The sequence below is a fragment of the Cenococcum geophilum genome (genome assembly GCF_001692895.1).
Source record: "Cenococcum geophilum 1.58 unplaced genomic scaffold K441scaffold_1, whole genome shotgun sequence".
NCBI lineage: Eukaryota > Fungi > Ascomycota > Dothideomycetes > Gloniales > Gloniaceae > Cenococcum > Cenococcum geophilum.
This window is the reverse complement of record NW_027137559.1, coordinates 141436-163656: the sequence shown is the minus strand read 5'-3', so window position 1 is coordinate 163656 and position 22221 is coordinate 141436. Positions and strand designations below refer to the sequence as shown.

The window sequence follows — 22221 nt, the reverse complement described above, 5'->3', positions numbered from 1 at the left end:
GCCTTGTTCTAGGCACTTTACGTGTGCCGGAATTTATGCGAGCTGTTGCCTATGACCCAAAGATAAATGTTGTAAGGCTACATCTTATTTGAATAATCTGCGATATAGCCCTTTGAATCCTTACTAACACTTAGTGAGTGAATGCAGATCTTGTTTGGGTTGCGCACAGTCTTTAGCTTGTCCTCCGAACTCGATCTCACTTCTCATCTCTTCTACTTTTAAATGCTGCACCTCTCTGAGGACTGTGCCCGCCCGGTCTAGCAGTCAACTGCCAGATCTGTCAAGATGGGCGAATGACTTGCCTTAATGTACATAATTAGCCATGTCTTCATCCCACCAAGATTACTCCAGACGGACGACCATAGCCCCGCAATGGATGCGGCTCTCATGGCGCAAGTACTCGTATCACTGAAATAATTCAAAGCTTGCCTTCTGCTCAAAGATCCGTACGGAATCCATGCATCAAAATACTCTGCGAGATGAGCGGAATGCGAGACAATTCTGGCAGGTTTCTGATCCAAAAGTCCGACGAAGCATTCGATGAGATGGCTGGTGAAGGTATGCTCAATTATGGATTATCTTGATTTTAGACGAAGGTTAACTTTTCCTTTCCACTAAAGATATTCTCGCCCTCGAGATACGCGCTCAAAATGCCGGACTTGCCATTCGAGGGTCTCACGATCAATACCCTTTCGAGTCTTTGGAGCTGTCGGCAACTAATTGAAAGGTTATGGCAACGGAAGGACGGTTAATTTGATGTTTTTCCGGCCCAGCAGTAATGCCAATCAAGAGCGACAGTCAAAGACGTCAACTTTCGAGAGCCTTTTCACAGATTTCATTGCTAAGCTAGACAGCGAACCTGTTAGCGAAGCAATACCTATGACAAAAAAGGCACGGTCACAAGTTGCAGAAACCAGGGACACTATACACCCGAAATTTGTCACAGAAATGCTCACGGCATTTCTGCGCGCTATCGGCAAACCAGATAATATCCCTCGAATTTACAAACATACGCGAGACGGTGTTATGTGGACAAATGCTGAAAAACCATGGTGTTGAACTATGCAGTCAAGAAGGAGAACTCTGTCGAATTAATGTAGGCTGTTGAGCCTCAATATATACAGTCAAGTCAAATGGCCTAGACACCCCTGGTCTATACCCTCAAAGGAAACAGGACGACGATCGCAATTAGCGCATCGTCCGACACATGGCGCCGTTCCCCTTTGTGGCTTTTAATCGAGTGGTTCTACAAACAACTCTCCATGGCAATCCGCCAAATATGCATATATCTCAGAAACCATTCATGGCATTTTTAAGGCCCAGGTCCTGCGTTATTCGCCAAAGAAATCTCTTCCTAGTGACGCGCTGCCTTCCATAAACGTAAATATCTGCCGCCGCCTTCGGAAGTTGGGTACTACCGTGGAGCCTAATTCGCTCTAGGTAGTAAGCAAGATAGCTACTAAGGTTTATCAAAAGCTGGTTAGTAGATGGCACGATTTGGAGAAGAGCGCCGATCCTGAACAAACTCAAAAATATTAGAATCCGTCAGGCCTATCGTTCCTTGCAGACTCAAAACTAAAGCTACCGACTTTGCAACCTTTATATCCCGGATTGTTTCTCGGGAAATCCCTGCCTTTAGTTATCATGGGCTTAAGACGAGGTGTTCCACCCGCATCATGTAATCAAGTTCACAGCTACCAAACTGCGGCCTATTATCTGGTATGAGTCATGAAGAGACTCGTCTCTTTCTTACCGACCTAGCGCTGTGGGTTGAACTCTTTCTAGACGGCTGGCTAAATGCCAATATTAACGGAAGTTATTCCAACGTAGTCATTGCGAAGGTAATCGAGCGATACACATATACAGCAATCCCTTTTCTCGAACAGTCGCCTCACCACAAGACCTTACGGGGTAAGATCGAGAGAGAAGCAAGAGAATCGAGGTCCCGAAAGAAGCCACAACTTATCAAGCGCTCCAAAGTTACTTTAGTCTAAAGACAAAGGCCGGTAGGCTCGGATACACCTACATCACAGACGTGATGGTAGCGAAGAGGACGTTCATTATGAACGCCCATGCCAGAAACGCCAATCGGACTCGCAGGCTGATAATTTAATCATAAATATCCATGAATGACCTCTCCTAGGGCAAGAACTGGAGGTAAATGCAGTTGTTTTCGAACTTGATGTTCCTGAAGCAATTTTCTCTGGCGGGATACGATATTTGCCCTATAGGTCGACATTTTCTCACCCGGTGCTCTTCCCGAGGCATCCGAAAACTTACTACCTTGACAAGTACGCTGGTATGTCAGGAAAATATGTTTCACCAAGGGGACGGCTGCGGCTCGCCTCTGTTAACCATCCATTCCTTAATTTGCACTATGAAACTTAGAAAATATCGGAAGCCACAGAGGCTAACGTCTGTATTAATCACGGTCTGAGTTATGAGATGTTTGACACACGAACAGACACTTTAGCGGCAAATCATCTAGAGGTATGCAATGTCTGGAGAATGTGCACGCTAGATCTCCCTTCCCGCTCGTTCAGTGAAATGCAGAACATGGTTGAGAATACTATGCCATACATCTAATAGTGTGATCTCAAAAGAGCCAGAATGCCCGGACATAGTTTACAAGGCATGAATACGTCGCTTTCGGCTCTCCATGTGCCGGGCATCGAATCCACTGGCGCAACATTGTCGTTCAGCTCGGGACCCAGAGTCTTGATTTCGGCCGAGAGGGAACGAACATTCTGATAATTCAGGCTATATGGCAGGCAGGTCCCTGTGTTTAAGCTTTTATTAAAAAAGCCATGAAGATCTTGAAGAGACAAGGGTTTCAGTATCAATATCGGCCAATCAGATTGATCAATATTGTTACTAATCAATATTGGCGAATATTGGCGAATATTGGCTATATTTGTAATATTTGCAGATCTTCTTGGCACCCCTTTAAAAATTTTAACTTTAACATTGTACGGATAAATTATTAAATATTATAGCTTCTACAGCAGACTTATTACTTTTTATACCTATATTAGACTCCCTTAATATAGAAGAGTTATTAAACTGCTAGTAAAAGAAGACTTTTAACCTATAGATACTAGTTGGTAGGGATTTGCTTCGCAAATTCTATCCCTCCGTCGTGCTTCGCAGCAGGGGGTAAGCTTTAGGCAGAGCCTCGTATAGAGCTTTAGTAGAGCTTCGTGCAGAGGTTCGCGCAGAGCCTTATGCAGAGCCACGTGCGGCATGCAGAGCCACGTGCGGCGTGCAGGCGTGTAGACGTATAGATGTCTATCACATATTGGGGGGGCTGATTTGGCGCGGTTACGACCCAGGTTAATATGAGGTTAGGGCCACCCCTGCTGATAACGCGCCCGAACCCCGCACGAGGTCGCGCAGCGACCGCCCCTGAGTACTTTCGCACGCGATTTTGGGCGAAAAGGTATATAATTTGTGTTAGATCGGTACTTTTGGACGGTCGCGTAATGTTACTCTAAATTTATAACACCTAAACGGGCTCTATTCCTACATTAAGGCGTCTTAATTGCTGTAGTACAGTCCTATATTAAGACGTCTCGGTTACTATAGTATAGTCCTATATTAAGGCGTCTCGGTTAATGCAGTGCAGTCCTATATTAAGACGTTTTGGTCACTATAGTGCGGTTGTATATTAAGGCGTCTTAGTTACTATAGTGCAGTCCTATATTAAGACGTCTCGGTCACTAGTACAGTCCTACATTAAAACGTCTTGGTTACTGTAGTGCAGTCGTACATTAAGGCGTCTTAGTTACTGTAGTGCAATCGTATATAGAGGCGTTTTAGTTACCGTAGTGCAGTTATATATTAAGGCGTCCTAGTTACTACAGTAAAATAACTATTTAGATATTCTTATAAAGCTAATCTAAAGAACGCCGACCTTATAGCTGTTCCAGCTAGTCAATAGCCTATCTCTTATCTCTTACTATACCGTCTTCTACGCGCCGTCTTATATCCTTAATTATTCTATAGCGACAGCTATAGAACATAGCCTTGCCGTTAACCCGCTAGCGTGCCCCCTAGCAACGATTAAGAGCTTTAATTAACGGCCTACCCGCTAGCCCTAAAGTCCACTTAATCTAGAGCTAGAAGACCGAATTACCGCCTTAAAGTATTTTATATTTCCTTAGCGGCGCTTATAGGTTAAGGATAAATAGGAGAGATAGTTAAGTATTAGCTTATGCCTGCGCTAGTAGGGGTAATATAGATATAGTAGACGGCTAAGCGGGTAGTGCGGATATTATAGACGGCTAAGCGGACGGTGCGGATATTATAGACGGCTAAGTGGACGGTGCGGATATTATAGACGGCGGCTAAGCGGGTAGTACGGATATTGTAGATGGCCGAGCAGGCGGCGTGGATATAGTAGACGTTATAGTAGACGGCGTGGGCTTGCCTAAAGGTAGACATACGGACTCCGTAGGCCCTATCTAGATACCCGTCTTCCCTTACTAGATCTATATAGGTGCGAATAATGCTAATAACCTTTCTATTTCGCTAAGGCGTTCTAAGATCGTCTACACACGTAATTAAACCCCCTTTATCTTAGAGATCGCGGCCTTATATCTTAGCTTAGCTACGGCCTTATAGGTAGGCTAGTATTTCCGTATTATTAGCTTATCTGGCGTAACTATATTAGCTAGCAAGCTTTCTATCCGCGCGGCGAACCTTTAGTACTCCTTGTAGTTAAAGAGGGGGTCCTTTTATAGGGGGTGGAGCGGGAACTGCTTATATAGGATTACCCTAAGCGCGTAGAGGAGGCGTAGAAATCCTAAGCCCGTAAGGTTAAGCCGTATAACCTTATTATCGGCCCTACCTAGGTAGTAGGCCTCTATGCGTTTTAGCCAGACGTTAGTCTTAGGCTATATCTTTAAATAGAGGGCCTCCTCTAGCACCTCCCGTGCGTGGGGGAGAAAGTAGCCCTTTTCTTTCTTTAGGAAGCTGGCGATCGACCGCATAAACGTATAGGGTAGGTAGCTAAGGTAGGCTCCTATTATCGCGTCCATATTCTAGCGTCCGGCCCATCTAATTTAGGTCTCCTTAACGCCGCTAAGCTTAGTATACCGGACGCTCTACTTATAGGCGCTATAGGTCTTCTCCTTTAAGTAAATTCCTACCCCCTAGAATATCTTTTTATTTTATTTAAACTATATATAATAACTTAGCGGCCGTTATGGTACTTTAATACTACTAGGGAAGACGTATAGGTTATAGTAGTCCTTTAGCTACCAAAAGGATGGGAAGCTCTTAGTACCGTCTTTACCCTAGTGGTTAAAGAAGTAAAAGGCTACTATAGAGAGGGGGTAGAGGATAGGGTTAGCGTTCCGTATATAGCCCATATACTTAACCTTACTATACTAATTCTGCTTCCCTTATATTATCAATATAATTATACATAGCGCTAACTTATCTAGTTTAGGCCCTTTATTCTCTAGTTTAATAAAAATAAGGTTAGTAAGCTAAACGTTTTATCTACTTTTACTATAGGTAACGGTAGTATGGCCTAAGAAACGGGTCAGAAAACGGCAGCTATATAGACTAGGTAGGGTATATATGAACCTAATAAATACTTGGCTGCAGTTTAAAGGTAAGACTTAACTAAACCTAGTATCTTAGAGCCCGTCTCCTAGTACTAAGTGATTACCTTTTTAAGCCCTTTAACGTTGTAGCCGCTAGTAATTATAAATAGGCCTTAATTGATAAAGTTAACGCGTTAAATCCGGTCCTTATTACAGCGGACGCTGTCTAGTACTACTAAGAGCTTTACCCCCCACAGCGGCTGTAAGGTCTTGCCTTCTAACTACTACACGTAAAGCTCGGTAATAGTGGAGACGTAGCTATTTATAACTAAGTATTGGACTATCTTATTAAATAGGGCGTCTAGGGCCTCCTCGTCCTATATCTCCCCTTCCTCCTTTATAGCTTCCTCCCTTATGCCTATAGCTGCCCCTACGGCTGCCCCTATAGCTGCCCCTGCGGCTAACTTCCCCTCTAGCTACCCTACCCGCTTAACCGTCTTCTACCTCTTCTTTACCCACTCGCTATCTTTCCACATCTCTTTCCGTTTTAACTTCTGTTTTTAATAGCTAGCAGCCTATAATTCTTGGTTAACAACTTACTACTTTAAAAATAGGTAAAGCTTATTTTCTGTTACCCGGGCGCCGTCCGTATTACCTTCCAGTCTTATATACTAGTCTTTCCACTCTTTCTACTTTGGCTTATACGCCCTTATAGTATTCTTTAAGCGCTAGGCCTTATAAATATCATATAGCCGTAACGTCTAGGCCTTGAATTCGTTCTAGAGGCTATAAAAAGAGGGGGAGGAGGAGGCTAGGGGGGCTTCCTTCGACTATAAAGTAGACTGTAGGGTAAGAAGATTCTTAAAAGACTCTATCTCCGCAAGAGGTTAGGGGGAAGACGCGTAAGCGCGGCGCAGGTACGGGTAAATAAAGCCACTAAACGCGTAAATATTAATAGAGGAGGAGAAGAAGAGAGCTCTATATTATAGAATTAGAATTATAGTAGGCCGTTCTATATAAAACTAGAAGCCCCGCGCGAGCTAGGAGCTAGCGCGGGCATGAGAATAGGAAGAGGGTCAAAAAATGGATTGTCGAGGCGATGATAAGGTCGACATGAGAATAGGAAGAGGGTCAAAAAATGGATTGTCGAGGCGATGATAAGGTCGACATGAGAATAGGAAGAGGGTCAAAAAATGGATTGTCGAGGCGATGATAAGGTCGAAGGCGCGCGACAAGGTCCTCTATACTAACCTAGTACTAACCTAGGCCTCAAAAACGCGTCCAAAAAGTAGGGGCCACCACCAAAAGGGGGGGGTAATATTTAGACGATATGTCGCGGACCTTAGGGGGTCGTGCGTAACCCGAGGTTATGCTAAGCCTAACCCCGACCTCCGATACCTATACGTGCAGACGTTCGTACGGGCGTTTATCCCTTAACCCGTCAACATCCTACGAGAATGTGGTCCGTGCACGAACACTAGTATTAAAACAACGCGTGTATCTACATAGAATTCAATCGTTAATTACACTATCACTATGCCTTCTAATTGTACTAGAATTGACGCAGACCTTGTTTAAAAGACTTAATATAAGGTTCCCCCAAATAAGACGGCGAAAACACCTCCCCTAAAGCCCTAGCCGTTGCCCAAATTTAAACCTCTCTATATCGACGATTGGGACAACTATGGCTTATTAAATCTACCTCCAAACATCGATACACACAATTCTTTTAAGCTATTTAGTCTTTTCTTTATAGATGAGATTATGGATAAGCTTATAGAGTGGACGAATAAGTATGCGGAGCTCTACCTGTTGGATGAGAAAGCAGAATACCTATGCCTATAGCAGCCAATATACAAGCAGGAACTCTACGCGTACTTTAGGGTGCTTATTTATATAGGAATTACTATAGAATCGTGCATTAAGGACTACTAGAAGGATTTAGACATATATGGCACTAAGCATATTATCAAAAAGTACATTGCGGTTTCCCGATTTTAGCAGCTTAATCGCCACTTTTAAGCCTTACTACTATAGCTAGAATCTAATAAAACACCTAAAAATATATTTACCCGAATTAATGAGCTTGCTAAGTATATTCGGCTTACTTATAAAAAGCTTTACGCCCCTAAAACCTACCTTGCCGTTAATAAAATAATCCAGCGCTTTATAGGCCGTGCTCCCAAAATAGTTAATATTCCATTTAAACTAATACTAAAAGGTTTTAAAATATGGGTTCTGGCGAACGAAGGCTATATATTAGACTTTATGTGGCACGCTAAAGGTAATAAGGAAGGCCTAGTTAATCTAGACCCATTATTTACCAAGGAAGGCTTTTTAAAGACGTAGGCAGTAGTCCTTAATTTGCTCTTATAAAAAGACGCCAAAATAGAAGAACGCCTCTATTAACTAGGAAAGCACGTTATCTGGCTTAATAACCTATTTATAAGCGTTAAGCTTCTTACACAATTACGAGGCCTTGGTATTAGAGGCGTAGGAACCGTTTAAATAACTAAAACGCAGCGTAAGGAATAGGGTAACATTGAAGGTAATATTAAGGTACCTATAACTACAAAAGGAAAGACAAAGAAGAAGGTGCCTGCTGAGTAGATTAACCGAACGCTTGCAGAGCTTAAATTAACCCATGCAGCTTAAATTCCATAGAGTAAATTATATAGAGAGCTTTCTAAAGATGGGCAGGTAATAGAGTTTGCTTAGAAGGACGCCAATGTAGTGCTTTTTATGAGTACTATCGACGACGGTAAGTTAATTACCTTAACCACAAGGCTTAAAATCTAATAACGTTATATATTGCCAGGTCGCTACACAAAGACTACTATATAAAAACGTCCTCCCCTTACCGCTAGCGGCGCCAGACAGACTCGGAAAGTCTTTAGCAATAATGTTAAGAAGATATTGCCTATTCCAACCTTTATATTCTGGTACAATTGCTATATGGGCGGCGTGGATATTGCGGACCAATTGCGCTCGTATTTTACGACGTAGAGGGTTTATAGGCAGACCTGGAAGCCTCTATGGCACTTCCTACTTAATATAGTAATTAGCAACTGCTTCCTATTGTCTTCCTATACTCTTACTGATCGCTAAGCAGGTCGTGTAGATGGCTATAAGCAATTCTAAATCGATCTTCGCAATGCCTTATTCGAGCGCTTAATTTATAAACAAAAGGCTTATACGCAGGAAGAAAAGGCTTGACGCTCTACAGATAAGATTAAATAGTATCCTGTGAAGGAACACACGTTGGAGAAGCTTTGGAAGAAACCCTTTAACTACTTAGCCTGCATAGAGGCTAGTAGGAAGTCTAAGGTAAAGTATTAAGGACGAAGGAAGGCTTTGGCAGATCTATCACCAAATACTATAAAGAAAGGCAGGGACGATCTAAATTGGAAGAGACCGCAGCGTGCACTAAGGACTCTGTACGGCTGTAAAGTGTATCAAATTCCGTTCTATAATAATAAGTAATGCTAGCAACCTTATATTAAGCGACTCAACTCCAAGCAATAAGTTTATATATCAATTTTATATAGTATTTAACGAATATCGCCAGCCTTATATTTCTGAGCACGGGTATTTTGATTCGCGTGATCTGATTGGCTGGCGCCCGTTGGACGAATTTTGACGGGTTAAGGGTTATTGGAGTGGAGTGTCGTGTAGAGCTTCGATCAGTGCCTCGCGTAGAGCTTTTGAGCAGAGCTTAAGAAGAGCTCCGTGCAGAGCCTTGGTAGAGCTTCGAGCAGAGCTTCGAGGAGCTTTAAGTGGAGCTTTGATAGAGCTTTAAGTAGAGCCTCGTGCAGAGCTTTGAGCAGAGCTTCGATAGAGCCTCGAGCAGAGTTTTGATAGAGCTTCGAGCAGAGCTTCGAGCAGAGCTTGGTTAGAGATTTGATAGAGCTTCTCTATATAGACCTTGCATTTAGGCTTGTTTTTGAAGGCCTTGTAAAGGGCTTTGTATAGAGCTTTGAGCAGAGCTTTGTATAGGCGTTCGTGCAGGCGTTCGTGTAGACATTTATAGAGGCGTTTATAGAGACGTTCGTATAGACGATTATATAGGCAATTATATAGACGTTTAATTAATCGATTGTATGGGCGTTCGTACGGGCGTTTGTATAGGTAATTAATTAATCAATCAATTAAATTGTATAGGCGTTTATACGGGCAATCGTGCGACATTTATAGAGCCGTTCGTAGAGACGATCGTATAGCAACTAGTCGTATGGGCGTTTATACGGCCAATTGTAGAACCTTTGTAGTATATTAGTGCTACATATTAGTAGAGCTTTAGAGCTCTATATAGGGCTTCAAGCAGAGCTTCGAGCAAAGCTTCGAGTAGAGCTCCAAGTAGAGCTTCGAGTAGAGCTTCGTGTAGGGCTTTTGCAGAGCTTTGGTAGGACGTATACGGTCGCAAAAAATCTAAATACCCTTCTACTGCGCTACTATAAAGCTATTATATAACTAGCTACTTATAGATAACGTAGATAGCAGAGTTAAGAGGCTATATTAGAGATATAGAGCTTTAATTGCGTATGGTTATGGTGTAGTTAGGGGTAGTTAATATTTAAATCAATCGATTTTAGTAAGGGAGCGCGTGCTAAGATATTTTATAGTATGCAAATACTTCTACACGGGAGAATATATTGTAAAACTGCCAATCTATGCCAATAATTTATATAATATTTATTTTTAAGTAAGTATATTTCTATTATAATAAATTTATTTAAATTATTGCTAATATTTAATATTGACACCGTAAATATTAACAAATAACAGTATTTTATTGGCTGGAATTTCGCTTATTGAAAACCTCACTGCGAAGAGATCGGATTTGGAATGTGGTTAATACAAAATCCACCTACAAAGTTTCGTTTATTTCAACATCAATTTCCTATAAACAGAATCCACCTAATCCTTTATGTAATCGACCACCGGTACCAAAGCTTGCGCTACCTTATGACTTACGATCCTGTTTCTTGGCATCGCATGTCTCACTACTTATCAGGGCTCCCAATGATAACCTTATTCATTTATATATCGCGATATGCTTATCGTTATAAAGTGATATGGATATGATATTGAATCTTATAAATAAATAAATATTTATAAGCTTATGAATATATATATATATATAATTTAGAGCGTTAGTAGTAGTCGATGGTGTTGTAAAGGGGTAGTATAGTGTTCGCAAAGGATTGTAAATACGCCTATCGTTCTAAAATATACGCACGAGCAATATTGTATTAATTTATATTGGGATGGATGCAGGAGCTATTAATGAGCTTATTGGTTCAAGAGGCAGAAGGGGGGTGACGATTTGGGAGGACTCTAAAGACGATCGCCTCCCTCAAACGCCTTGCCAAGCCTGGTGATATTACTTATTGAGTCAATATCGCAATATTATCACGATAACGAATATCTAAAGGCCTTAATGATATGAATACGATAAGTGGTATAAATATACATTCATTTATTACTGGGAGCTATGCTACTTATTTCCATTACCTATTTCTATTACCTATTTCTATTACCTATCACCGACTAAGTGGCACTATCTACAGTGGAGATTGTGGATCATCGTCGTTAGCCTCTTGCCACCTACCTCGTGTATATATAGAGACTCTAGAGCTACATTTACAATCAAGTCGCTTATTTAATACCCACACTGCAAAGCTTATAGTTATAAGCCCGGATCGCACTACTTGCTAAGCAATTAATCTACTACCTTATTCCAAAAAGCCTTCTAAACTACTTCTACTACCTTTATAGTATCTTAAGCTTCTTTATTTACTAAATAACCGACAAATATACCTAACCGATAAAAAAAACCAATGAAGTAAATTAAAAGTTTAAAACGTCTAATAAGGTTTTGTTAAGATACTAACTAGACCCTAACCTAGACCCTTACTAACCCTTTTAAAACTCTAAAAATAACGACTACCTTAAATAAAATTTATTCTAAAATTAACCTTATCCTTAATAAGCTATCTAATTAGATTTAATAGTTCTTTATTATCTAAGATACTGCTAAAACTAATAAAGTATAGTAATATATTAACCTATTTAAAAAAAGACGAGCTTCTAAAGCTAGACTAAAACTAGATAACTACTTAAAACTAGCTCTATACTAAATATAAAGACAATCTCCATATATACTAAAAGCGAGAATAAGCTATAAACGATATTAGCAACTATATTATTCGCTCTATATTAGTAGCCTACCTTCCCCTTATTAATGGCCAAGAAATAGTATATAAATAACTTTAAGCATTAAAGAATATACTTACCTCTACTACTTTAGGTTAAAAGTATAATATTCTTACTTAATATATAGCTCTATAGACCTATAATAAAAGAGTATTAATAAATAGTTAAACAGCTAGCGGAATATCTATAAATTTGCGGAATAATTGGAGCTACTAGACGTATAAGAATTTAGGCCACACTGTAATTTGGTTAAGTAATTAAGTCTATCTCTTCTAGCTTTATAGAAGTATTAAAAGTAGATCTTATTTATAAAGAGCGGAAGGATAAAGCTGCCCTATCTATTATCAATCTAATTAAGGAATGTAAAGAATATTACCATATATAGCAAATTGCATCCTTTAGTACTACTACTAGTAGCTCCGTATTTATAACTCTTTAAAATAATTATAATTCCAATTCCGATTTAAAATAGTATAAGAAATATATAAACGGCCTTAAATATTAATATAGCGACTGCTACTATATTGCTAAGTAAAAGTGCCCTTAAGTATAGAAACTAAGACTAAACGTCTAGAAGAAAATAGATAAAATAATCTTATCTATACCTTAGGTTAAAATATATAGTTAATTAAATTTAAAAAAAGAATATAAAGTTAAATTAGATATAGAATAGACAGGCTCCGGAAACTATAAGGATTAAGGCTACAGCTTAAGGCAGGATAGGTCCTTAGCCTTTTTATATATATAAGCATGAAATTAATAGGGTATTTTACTATAATTACATTTCCTAGGGCTCCTAGGCCCTTCCTAAAAGCCTTTTAAGGCCTTCCTAAGCACCTAATTAAGGTTCTTAATTACTACTATATATAAGAACAAATCCCAAATACCTAATCTAAAAAGCTACTATGCCTTATCCTTAGGAGTAGGATTAGTATCTATTAGCCCTTTAAGGGATAGCTAATAGAAATAAGATCCCTTTATAAGTATATAGGTAGGTATAAAAATAGGGGTAGGATAATAAGGTATAGCTAGGGCAGAGATCCTTAAACGCTTAATACTAATATTAGGTCCAAACTAATACTAATAAAGCTCTTATAGTATAAGCTTATAGTTAATAAAGATACACTTAAGCCTAGAATAAATAGAGATATTAGCTAGCTGGTATAGTCCAGAACCACTAAGACCTTACTATAGTAACTATTAGTTATCTATTTACTAGGTACCTAAAGGGTAACCTACCTAATAATATATTATATTATGCCCTTTAAAAACTTAATATATATATATAAACTCCTTCTTATGATATATAGCGACCTTCTTCTTATTGTCCCCATCTTTTACCCTATCTTTAGTATACCAGCCTTGCTTATATATTAGATGCTACTAGCTAGCTTACTGGAAATTGTACGCGGTATAGATGGCTATGGTATAGTCTTAAATCCAACCCAATTATTTAGTATTAGCGCTTAAATAGAACAGAGCCTGGGTAATATAGTAGTTAAGAATATTAAAGGAATGCTGCTACTTAGGCCTAGGCTATTAAAGCTTTATATTAGTAATAGAAAACTATCTAAAAATATAAAAGCTTACCTTAACGTAACTACTGCTCTTAGTACGCATGCATTAATTATAAGGACTAAAGGTATTAGATCTAATATAGCGCGTCTTATTACAAGCCTCTAAAATCCTCTTATTAGATTTCTGGTCTTTTAAGGACGTATAAGTAAAGTTATTTAAGCAAGACCAGTACTAGTTGCGGGTTAGCGGGGGTTAGGGTTCTATATATAACGGTAGGGCTAAAATACGCTAAGGAATTGGCTTAAAAGAGCAGTTAGTAGGAGAACAAAGAGGTATATTAAATTATTAATAAAAAAGAAGAAAATCTTAATAATATATTAAAGATATGTGTAAAATTGGACGAAGGTTAATAGGGGGGAAGTAAGGTATTAAGGAAAAGGAGCAGCTTAATAAGCAAGGTGTCCTTATACTTTACCGTCCAATATCCTTCTAGTAAATAGCCGCAACCTTGCTAATATAACTCTGTTATAATAGCGTTATTTAAAAGGAAATACAAGTATATATTATCTAACCATTACTTCTTTATAAAAACTAAGTATATAGCTAGGGGAAGGCAATTAAGACATTAATTAAAGGCGTATATAGGTTAAATTATATCTAAACAATACTATAGTATTAAAGAACAATGTTATAGACGTTTTTAATAATCGCATAAGAGCTACAAATGCTGTTACGAAGTGTCCTTCCTATTTGCTAAATAGTAAAGCTACGCCAATTATATAGCATAGGACTACTAGATTTAAAAGCATATACACTAAATCTTAGGAGACAAGTCTCCTTAATTAACTAATTAATACCTTAATTATATTTAAAAGCCTAAGGGCAAATATAGAAGTAATGTGTTAGTAACGTAAAGGGTTATAAGAGAAGATTATAAATTATATCTTAGCAGTTAAAGACGATGGTAAGCTAAGGCCCTATATATTAAATCCTATACCAAAAGGTTCTATAGAACTATACTAGAACACTAAATTACCTATAATACTTATAATTAATTAGAGACCGGTATAAAGACTTAGAAGTAGAGTTATATAAAAATCCTTAGGTTAACTTAGGTAGTTACTAGTATATTTCTAGCAGGCTTCTAATAGATCTCCTAGCAATCCTTATATCTTTTCTCTAGTTATGTTTTTCCCTTACTAAAGTTTTTAGGAGTTTAAAGTAGGGGTTAGATAGACAGATAATATATAATAGCATACCGATATCTCTCTAAACCCCTTCTAGGACGAGCGCTTATAAACTCCCTACCGTAAGGTAATAGTAATTAGGGGCTAACTATAAGAAGGGGGGGGGCAATGTAAGGGATATTATTGCGGTCACCTTGGGTTGCCCTTAAGACAACCCCCAGATACCCCTTAGGCGTCTATTAGTTACGTGCTAAAGGCATATACCTATAGTATATAGTCTCTATAATCCCAGAAGCCTTACATTCTTAAGGATTTATCTCTCTTACTAATCTATCCTATTCTAATTATGTCCTTATAGCCCCCTATTTACAAGATCCCCCTATAATAAGATATTGGCAGAGTCTATGGGTTTTACTTTATTCTTAGCTACTATAGCCTATCTTTTATTATAAAGCGTAGAGAGATTTACCCTTTTTAGCTCAGGTGCATTAGTTAAAGGTAGAGCGGTATATTTTTCTAATATTTTAAAGCTAATAATGTAAGAATAGCAAATTAGGAGCGAATTAGGTATATAAAAAGGCATTTACTATAATATAGTAGATGGCGTAGTATAGGAGATGTTAAAAGTTTAACTAAAAGTGAAGTTTGCTTTTAATTTAAGGTTTAGGGTCTATGCGCTAATAAGTTATAGCGCCAGTCTTGCGGTTGATACCCGATACCCCCAATATGTATCGCCGATACCTCCATACCCCGATACGGCCTAGTGTCCAATATGTATCGCCGATACTTATATAAAGTCTTGGCATTTATATAAATATCCAAAATTTTACTTATACGAAGCTGTAATAGCTAATTAGAATTCTATTCTTTTATCTAATGACTTTAAAACTCTTAATTCTCTTAATAGAAATACCGATACTGTTCTCTTTAGTGGTGATACTAATACTGCATTAGCCTTAGTATCTTATATAACACCTAAACTTACTTCCTTAATCTATAAAGATACTCGTCTTATAAATGACGATAAACGTTATATAAAGAATGGTTACTATTTCTATAAATACTGCGAGCCTTTAGATCCTAAAGGGTATTATCCTTTAACATATGGCCTTAAACTATACCTTAAAAGGGAGTATAATATTAACTGGATAATAGCTGAGAATAAGTCTTATATAATATTACAAGATTATATAAAGGATTTAATGCAATAATTATACAAAAGCCTTTTAGAAAAGGGGGGAATTAAGGGGCTTAAGGGTAAAGTTCTTTATTATATAGTGGAGAAAGACTTAATTAAACAAACGCTGGTTGATCTAATTGTTGTACAATAGCTCCCTTTTTTATACGTTAAATAGCCAGAATTTTATACTTTTATTAAAGCACTTAATTAAGAAGCTAATTATCCTAATATATTACTTAATAATTATAAAATGGATTTAACGTTATTATATTAATAATTAGGATATTATATAACGAGTACTTTAATCTACAAAGATACCTATTTATCTTGCAGTTAATATCTAGACGTATCTTAATTATACTCTTCTTCTTAGCATCTGTGCTAGCTTTCTTAATATTAATAATTACTATTATAATATCTTAATTGGCCTTTGTATAGTATAGAGTTAAAGTAGTAAGAATTAATAGGAAGCACTTTAACCTATTCTTAAGTCGTACGGTATTTAAATAAAGATTAGAGTACTTATTGGCGATAATGCGGGATTAAATAATATTTTATATTGTATAATATCTAAATAGCTTATTCTTATATACAAGATTTCCTAAAACGTGTTATACTAAAGGATTTGTTACTAGGGACACGTTATTAATCTAATTATTTAAGCTTTCCTCTTTCCCTTAAAGAAGGATTAGAAGCTTATAGAGTTATATAACTAAGAAGATAAAGTAGAGTAAGAAGGAGATAAAGAAGAAGATAATAATAATAAGGAGGAAGAGAATAAAGAAGATAAAGATATTATATAATAGTTAGCTCCCATAAAGATACCATAAGGAAGAGAAAAGGGGAAAAGGAAGACGCAAAAAGTTAAGCCAGAAAGTATTGTATAATAAGTAAATCAATTAATAAAGGCAACTTAATTAGCTAAACGAGGTCGAAATATATAAGCGATTTTAGGCCTATTAGGAAAGCTTTATAACCTTATTATTGATATTCGTTCCTCTATAAATTATACAATATAGTTTATAAATAAAGCTAGACGTATAATTCCTCTTAGTAATTATACGAGATAGAATAGCTGGTGGAAGATGATATTAGTAGCTCTTAATTCTAAAATTAGGACTGGATTAAGCCTCTATATTAAGGAATATTAAAAAAATATTTCTAAAGAAGATTTCTTATTAATAGAGGATTGGATACAGCTTTATACGATATATAACTTCCTTAAAGCCTTCTATAATGCAACCCTTTTTATTAAAGGGAGTCGTCTAATACTTAAAAGAGTTCTAGAATTAATTGCTATTTTTAAACGTACTATTTAGAAATTATAAGTATATTATATAATACCCTATTCTTCTCTTTTACTAATAATCTTAAAATAAATCTAAGGATAAGTTTATCCTTTTAGGGGTTATATAAGCCTTAGTAAAGCTTAAGAAGTATTAAAAGGAGCTTACTAAGTCTCTATACTATCTAGCTACACAAGTTCTAAACCCTAAGGCTTATATAATATTTATAAGGAATTAATAGGATAATCTTACTCTTAAAGGAAAATAGCAACTCTATATTGTACAAAAGCTTTAGGAGAGATTTCTTTATAAGGTACTACTACTAGATCCTAAGCCATCATATAACACCTAAAGAGGAAGAGAAGATATTTCTAAAAAAGAGCTCTCTGAGTTTAAAAAGGCTTATTATAATATGCTTTAAGAGGCTATAGAAGCAGATAAAGTTAATAAGTTTAAGGTATATATCTGTAAAAAAGTAATATTACTTTTAAAGAGTTATACGAAGGCTATTAACTAGTGGTGTTTTCTAGCTTAGCGTATTCGCTTTCCACGGCTCTTACAACTAGTAATTAAGGTTCTCTTAATACCTGGAATAAGTAATAAGCTAGAAAGGGTATTTTTAGGTACTTAACGTTAAGTTTTATAGGATCGTACAAAGACTAATATAAAAATACTTAAGGCAGTAGAATGCTTAAGGATTGGGTAGCTGAGGAGATTCTAAGTATTCCACTTTAGATTCTATATTATATAAAGTAGAAATCTACTTTTTTACCTCCTTAGCTTACTAGAGAATCCTTAACAGCCTAAAATTAGCTTTTATAGTAGCTGTTACAAAGCGAGTATAATAAGTATACGGGGCAGAAGTCGCGGATATTTCGGGTATTACGGATATTGCGAGCGGATATCATAAATATTGCGAATATTGCGGATATTGCAATATTATAATTGGTCTTTAATTGCTAGGTTAGTAGAAATAGGTGGACGTATATAAGGTGTCACGGGGGTATCCCGTAATAGTGGCGTAAAATACTGCAGTATTGGATACGTATCGGGGTATCGGCGATAGTATTGGCCGATACTCGGGTATCCTAATACTAGGTATCGGGGGTATCAACCACAAAACTGTATAGCGCTATATAATCTTACTTTTTAAATTAAATCTTATCTACAAATGTGAGGTGATAAGCTCCGCACCACTCAGCTATATAAACCCATAAAAGGTAAACGGGTGACTGGCTTAATGCTAGACACGGCTGTGCGGAACAATATATATAGGCAAGGTGACTTCGTCACCTAACAACAACCTCTACTAATTATATTTCTATTTACTATAATATAGTAAATACCTATACTACTATAGCAGCTATAGAATATACGTATTATTATAAATAGCGTTCTTTATTATAAAAGAACTTATTGCATATAAAATTGCCTATAAAATCTTCTATTAGTTTACCTTTAAAAATAAAAAGTAATAACTAGTCTAATTCGTCTTCGTATTACAATAGTGCAATTAATAAACTACTACGCTATTTAACTAACTCTAAAGCTATACTAGGCTTATACTCCTACTTTACTATATATATTTCCCAGATAGGATCTATTACGAACGCTTTAAGTACAATGTTATAACTACTTAGGGAAGAGTCAAAAGAAGCTAGTTGGTTAATTTAAGCACGGTCTAGGATGGAGCCGATAGAACTATATGACGAGAAATAGTAACCGAGGTTACATAATGTGATCTGTATAATCTATATAATCTATAAAATCTATAACAGAGTAGATAGAGTATACGTATGTTACGTATAAGAAGGATTTTATAGGAGTACAGTTATATATTTAAGGACCCTCAGTCCCTACCTAGATAGTTCCTTCCTTATAGTAATTCTTAGAATACAATTAGAGTTAATCTATTAGGCAACCACTCCACCAGTTATTATTACGTTGTTAACTTTTATACTTATATTTCCTATACACCTAGCCCAATAATAGGACCTATTGTAGTTCCTACTATTAGGTTCCGTTACATAATCACTACCTAGTTATAGTATTAAATATAAAAAGTTGAACAATATACCACCAAAAGTAGCCACTATAACGCCATTGACGGCGGCAACTACTTTAAGGTTAGGTAACACTAGTATGGCAGATACTAACTTATAGCAACCTATAACGGTTGGATAGTTATAAGAGGTAATTAACTAGTTAATAGCTAATAATACAGCGTTAGAAGAAAGGGTTAATGGGATTAGAGCGGTAAAGGTTAAGTTACTATCTATTAAGAGATTTTTAGGAGAAAGATTAAAGCTTAAGGGATTTTTTATATAAATGCACTTTAAAGTTTTATAGGAAGGGGTAAAGCTACTAATACCTATGGATTGAATAGCCTATATAGAACTATTCCTATTAGGAAGAGCACTAGAGTAGTTTAAACCTTATCCTATAGAGATATAAATGAACAGAATAACGACTACTAATTAAGACGTGCGATTTATTGTAAGGGGATCTTATAGACAGGGGGCTATAAGGACACGATTGGAACAAGATAGATTGGTAAGAGAGACGAATCCTTGAGGAGGTAAGGCCTCTGGGATCGTGGAGACTATATACTACGGGCACGTGCCGGAGGCACGTGCCCGGCGACCATCTGAGGGGCGTCCGGGGGTTGTTCTAAGGGCAACCCGAGGTGTCCGCAATAATATCCCTTACATTGCCCCCCCCCTTCTTACGGTCGGCCCCTGATCGCCATTACCTTGCGGTAGGGAGATTATAAGGGCTCGTCCCGGAAGAGGTTCAGAGAGATATTGGAGAGGTGTTGGCATGCCGCTGTATATCATCTATCTATCTAACCCCTACTTTAAACTCCTAAAAAACCTTAATAAGGAAAAAATATAACTGGAGAAAAGACGTAAGGATTGCTAAGAGACCTATTAGAAGCCTATCGGAAGCATGCTAGTGACTACCTGGGCTGATATAGGGATTTTTATATAACTCTGCTTCTAAGCCTTTATGCCGGTCTATAATTAATCACGAGTATTATAGGCAATTTGGTGTTCCAGTATAGTTCCATAGAACCTTTGGTATAGGATTTAACGTACGGAGCCTTGGCTTGCCGTTGTCTTTAACTGCTAAGATATAGTTTATGATCTTTTCTTATAATCCTTTTCTTATGATCCCCTGCGTTACTAACGTATTGCTCCCGCATTTGCCCTTAGGTTATTAGATGCGGTTAAGGTATCAATTAGTTAGTTAAAGAGACTTGTCTCTTAAGATTTGGTGTATATGGTTTTAAATCTGGTAATCCTATGCCGTATATTTAGCGTAGCTCTACTACCTAGTAAATAGGGACATTTCGTAATAGCAATTGTAGCTATTATGCGATTGTTAAGAACGTCTATGACGTTATTCTTTGATACTGTGGTATTGTTTTAGGTCTAATTTAACCTATATGCGTCTTTAATTTAACGTCTTAATTGCCTTCCCCCGGCCGCGTAGTTAGTTTTTGTAAGGAAGTAATGGTTAAATAACTTATACGCGTGTTTCCTTCCTTCTAAATAGCGCTATTGTAACGGAGTTATATTAGTAAGGTTGCGGTTATTTACTGAAAGGGTATTGGATGGTAAAGTATAAGGACACCTTTACTTATCGAGCAGCTCCTTTTCCTTAACACCTTACTTTCCCATTATTAACCTTTATTTAATTTTGGACGTATCTTTAATATATTATTAAGATTTTCTTTTTTTCTATTAATAATTTAATATGCCTCTTTGTTCTCCTGCTAACTGCTCTTTTAAGCAGATTCCACAGCGTATCCTAGCCCTACCTTTGTATATAGAACCCTAACCTCCGCTAACTTATAACTGGTGCTAGTCCTGCCTAAATAATTTTGCCTGCATGTCTTTAAAAGACTAGAAATCTAATAATAGGATTCTGGAGGCTTGTAATAAGACGCACTACGTTAGATCCAATACCTTTAGTCCTTGTAATTGATGCATGCGTACTAAGAGCGGCAGTTGCGTTAAGGTGAGCTTTTCTATTCTTAATAGATTTCCATTGCTAACTTTAAGCTTTAATAGCCTGGGCCTGAGTGGCGACGTTCCTTTAATATCCTTAACTACTATATCGCCCGGGCTCTCTCTTATTCTAGCGCAAATGCTAAATGACTTAGCCGAATTTAAGACTATGCTACGGCCATCTATACTGCCTATAATTCCTAGTAAGCTAGCTAGTAACGCCTGATATAAGAGTAAGGTTGGTATACTGAGGATAGGGTAAAGGATGGGGGTGATAAGAAGAAGGTTGCTGTCTACTATAGGAAGGAGTTTACGTATGCGTGTTAAGTTTTGAAAGAGCATAATATAATACGTTATTAGGTAGGTTACCCTTTAGATACCTGCCGGATAGGTAACTAATAGTTGCTATAGTAAGGTCTTGGTAGTTCTGGACTATACCAGCTAGCTAACGTCTCTGTTTATTCTGGGCTTAAGTGTGTCTTTATTAACTATAAGCTTACGCCGTAAGAGCTTTATTAGTATTGGTTTGGACCTAATATTAGTGTTAAGCGTTTAAGAGTCTCTGCTCTAGCTATACCTTATCGTCCTACCCCTGTTTTTATGCCTACTCGTACGCCTACCAAGGCATCTAGATCCCATTCTCGTCAGCCATCACTTAGTGGCCTGATGGATACTAATCCTACTCCTAATGATAAGGCATAGTGGCTTTTTAGATTAGGCATTTATGGTTTAGACTTTTGGGATTCGTTCTTATATATAGTAGCAATTAAGGACCTTAATTAGGTGCTTAGGAAGGCCTTATAAGGCTTTTGGAAAGGACTTGGAAGCCCTAGGAACAATGTTCCTAGTATAGATTAATAAATGGGAATGCAATTCTAGCAAAATGCCCTATTAACTCTATGCTATGTACGTGAAAAGGCTAAGGACCCGTCCTGCCTTGGGCCGTAGCCCTATCCCTATAGTTTCCGGAGCCTATCCGTTCTATATCTAATTTAACCTATTTACTCTTTTTGCGAGCTTTCTTTATAGGTCGCGATAACACCATAGTATTAGAGCGCTTTCTATAACTTATAGATTGTGGACCTTGGTCCTAATATTCTTTTAGAATATCTTCGCAATAATTGAGGTGATCCTCTGGTTCCCATATAAAGTCCTTAGCGGGCTAGCCTAGCCATTTGACTTTAAATTAAAGCTTGTTCTTAATAGACTTATGGCGTAGTATAGCTTCAACCTTATACTACTCGCCTACCACTTTAGGGTGTTTAATTG

General features: G+C 37.3%; 2 protein-coding genes across 2 annotated transcripts; both read left to right on the top strand.

Moving 5' to 3' along the window:
• Positions 1-451: 451 nt before the first annotated feature.
• Positions 452-1412, top strand: K441DRAFT_268 (uncharacterized protein). The gene has a single exon (XM_067640858.1). The coding sequence runs from the start codon at positions 757-759 to the stop codon at positions 1057-1059; it is 303 nt and encodes a 100-aa protein (XP_067510173.1). The 5' UTR covers positions 452-756; the 3' UTR covers positions 1060-1412.
• Positions 1413-1597: 185 nt separating this feature from the next.
• K441DRAFT_650094 (uncharacterized protein) lies at positions 1598-2101 on the top strand (the record flags this gene model as incomplete). Its single annotated transcript, XM_067646977.1, has 1 exon — positions 1598-2101. A coding segment is annotated over exon 1 (268 nt), but the record flags the coding sequence as incomplete, so codon positions are not given.
• Between the last annotated feature and the right edge of the window lie 20120 nt (positions 2102-22221).

Bases quoted from the DNA above. Each gene is read 5' to 3' on its own strand.
- K441DRAFT_268 (XM_067640858.1), top strand. From the start codon at position 757: ATGTTTTTCCGGCCCAGCAGTAATGCCAATCAAGAGCGACAGTCAAAG.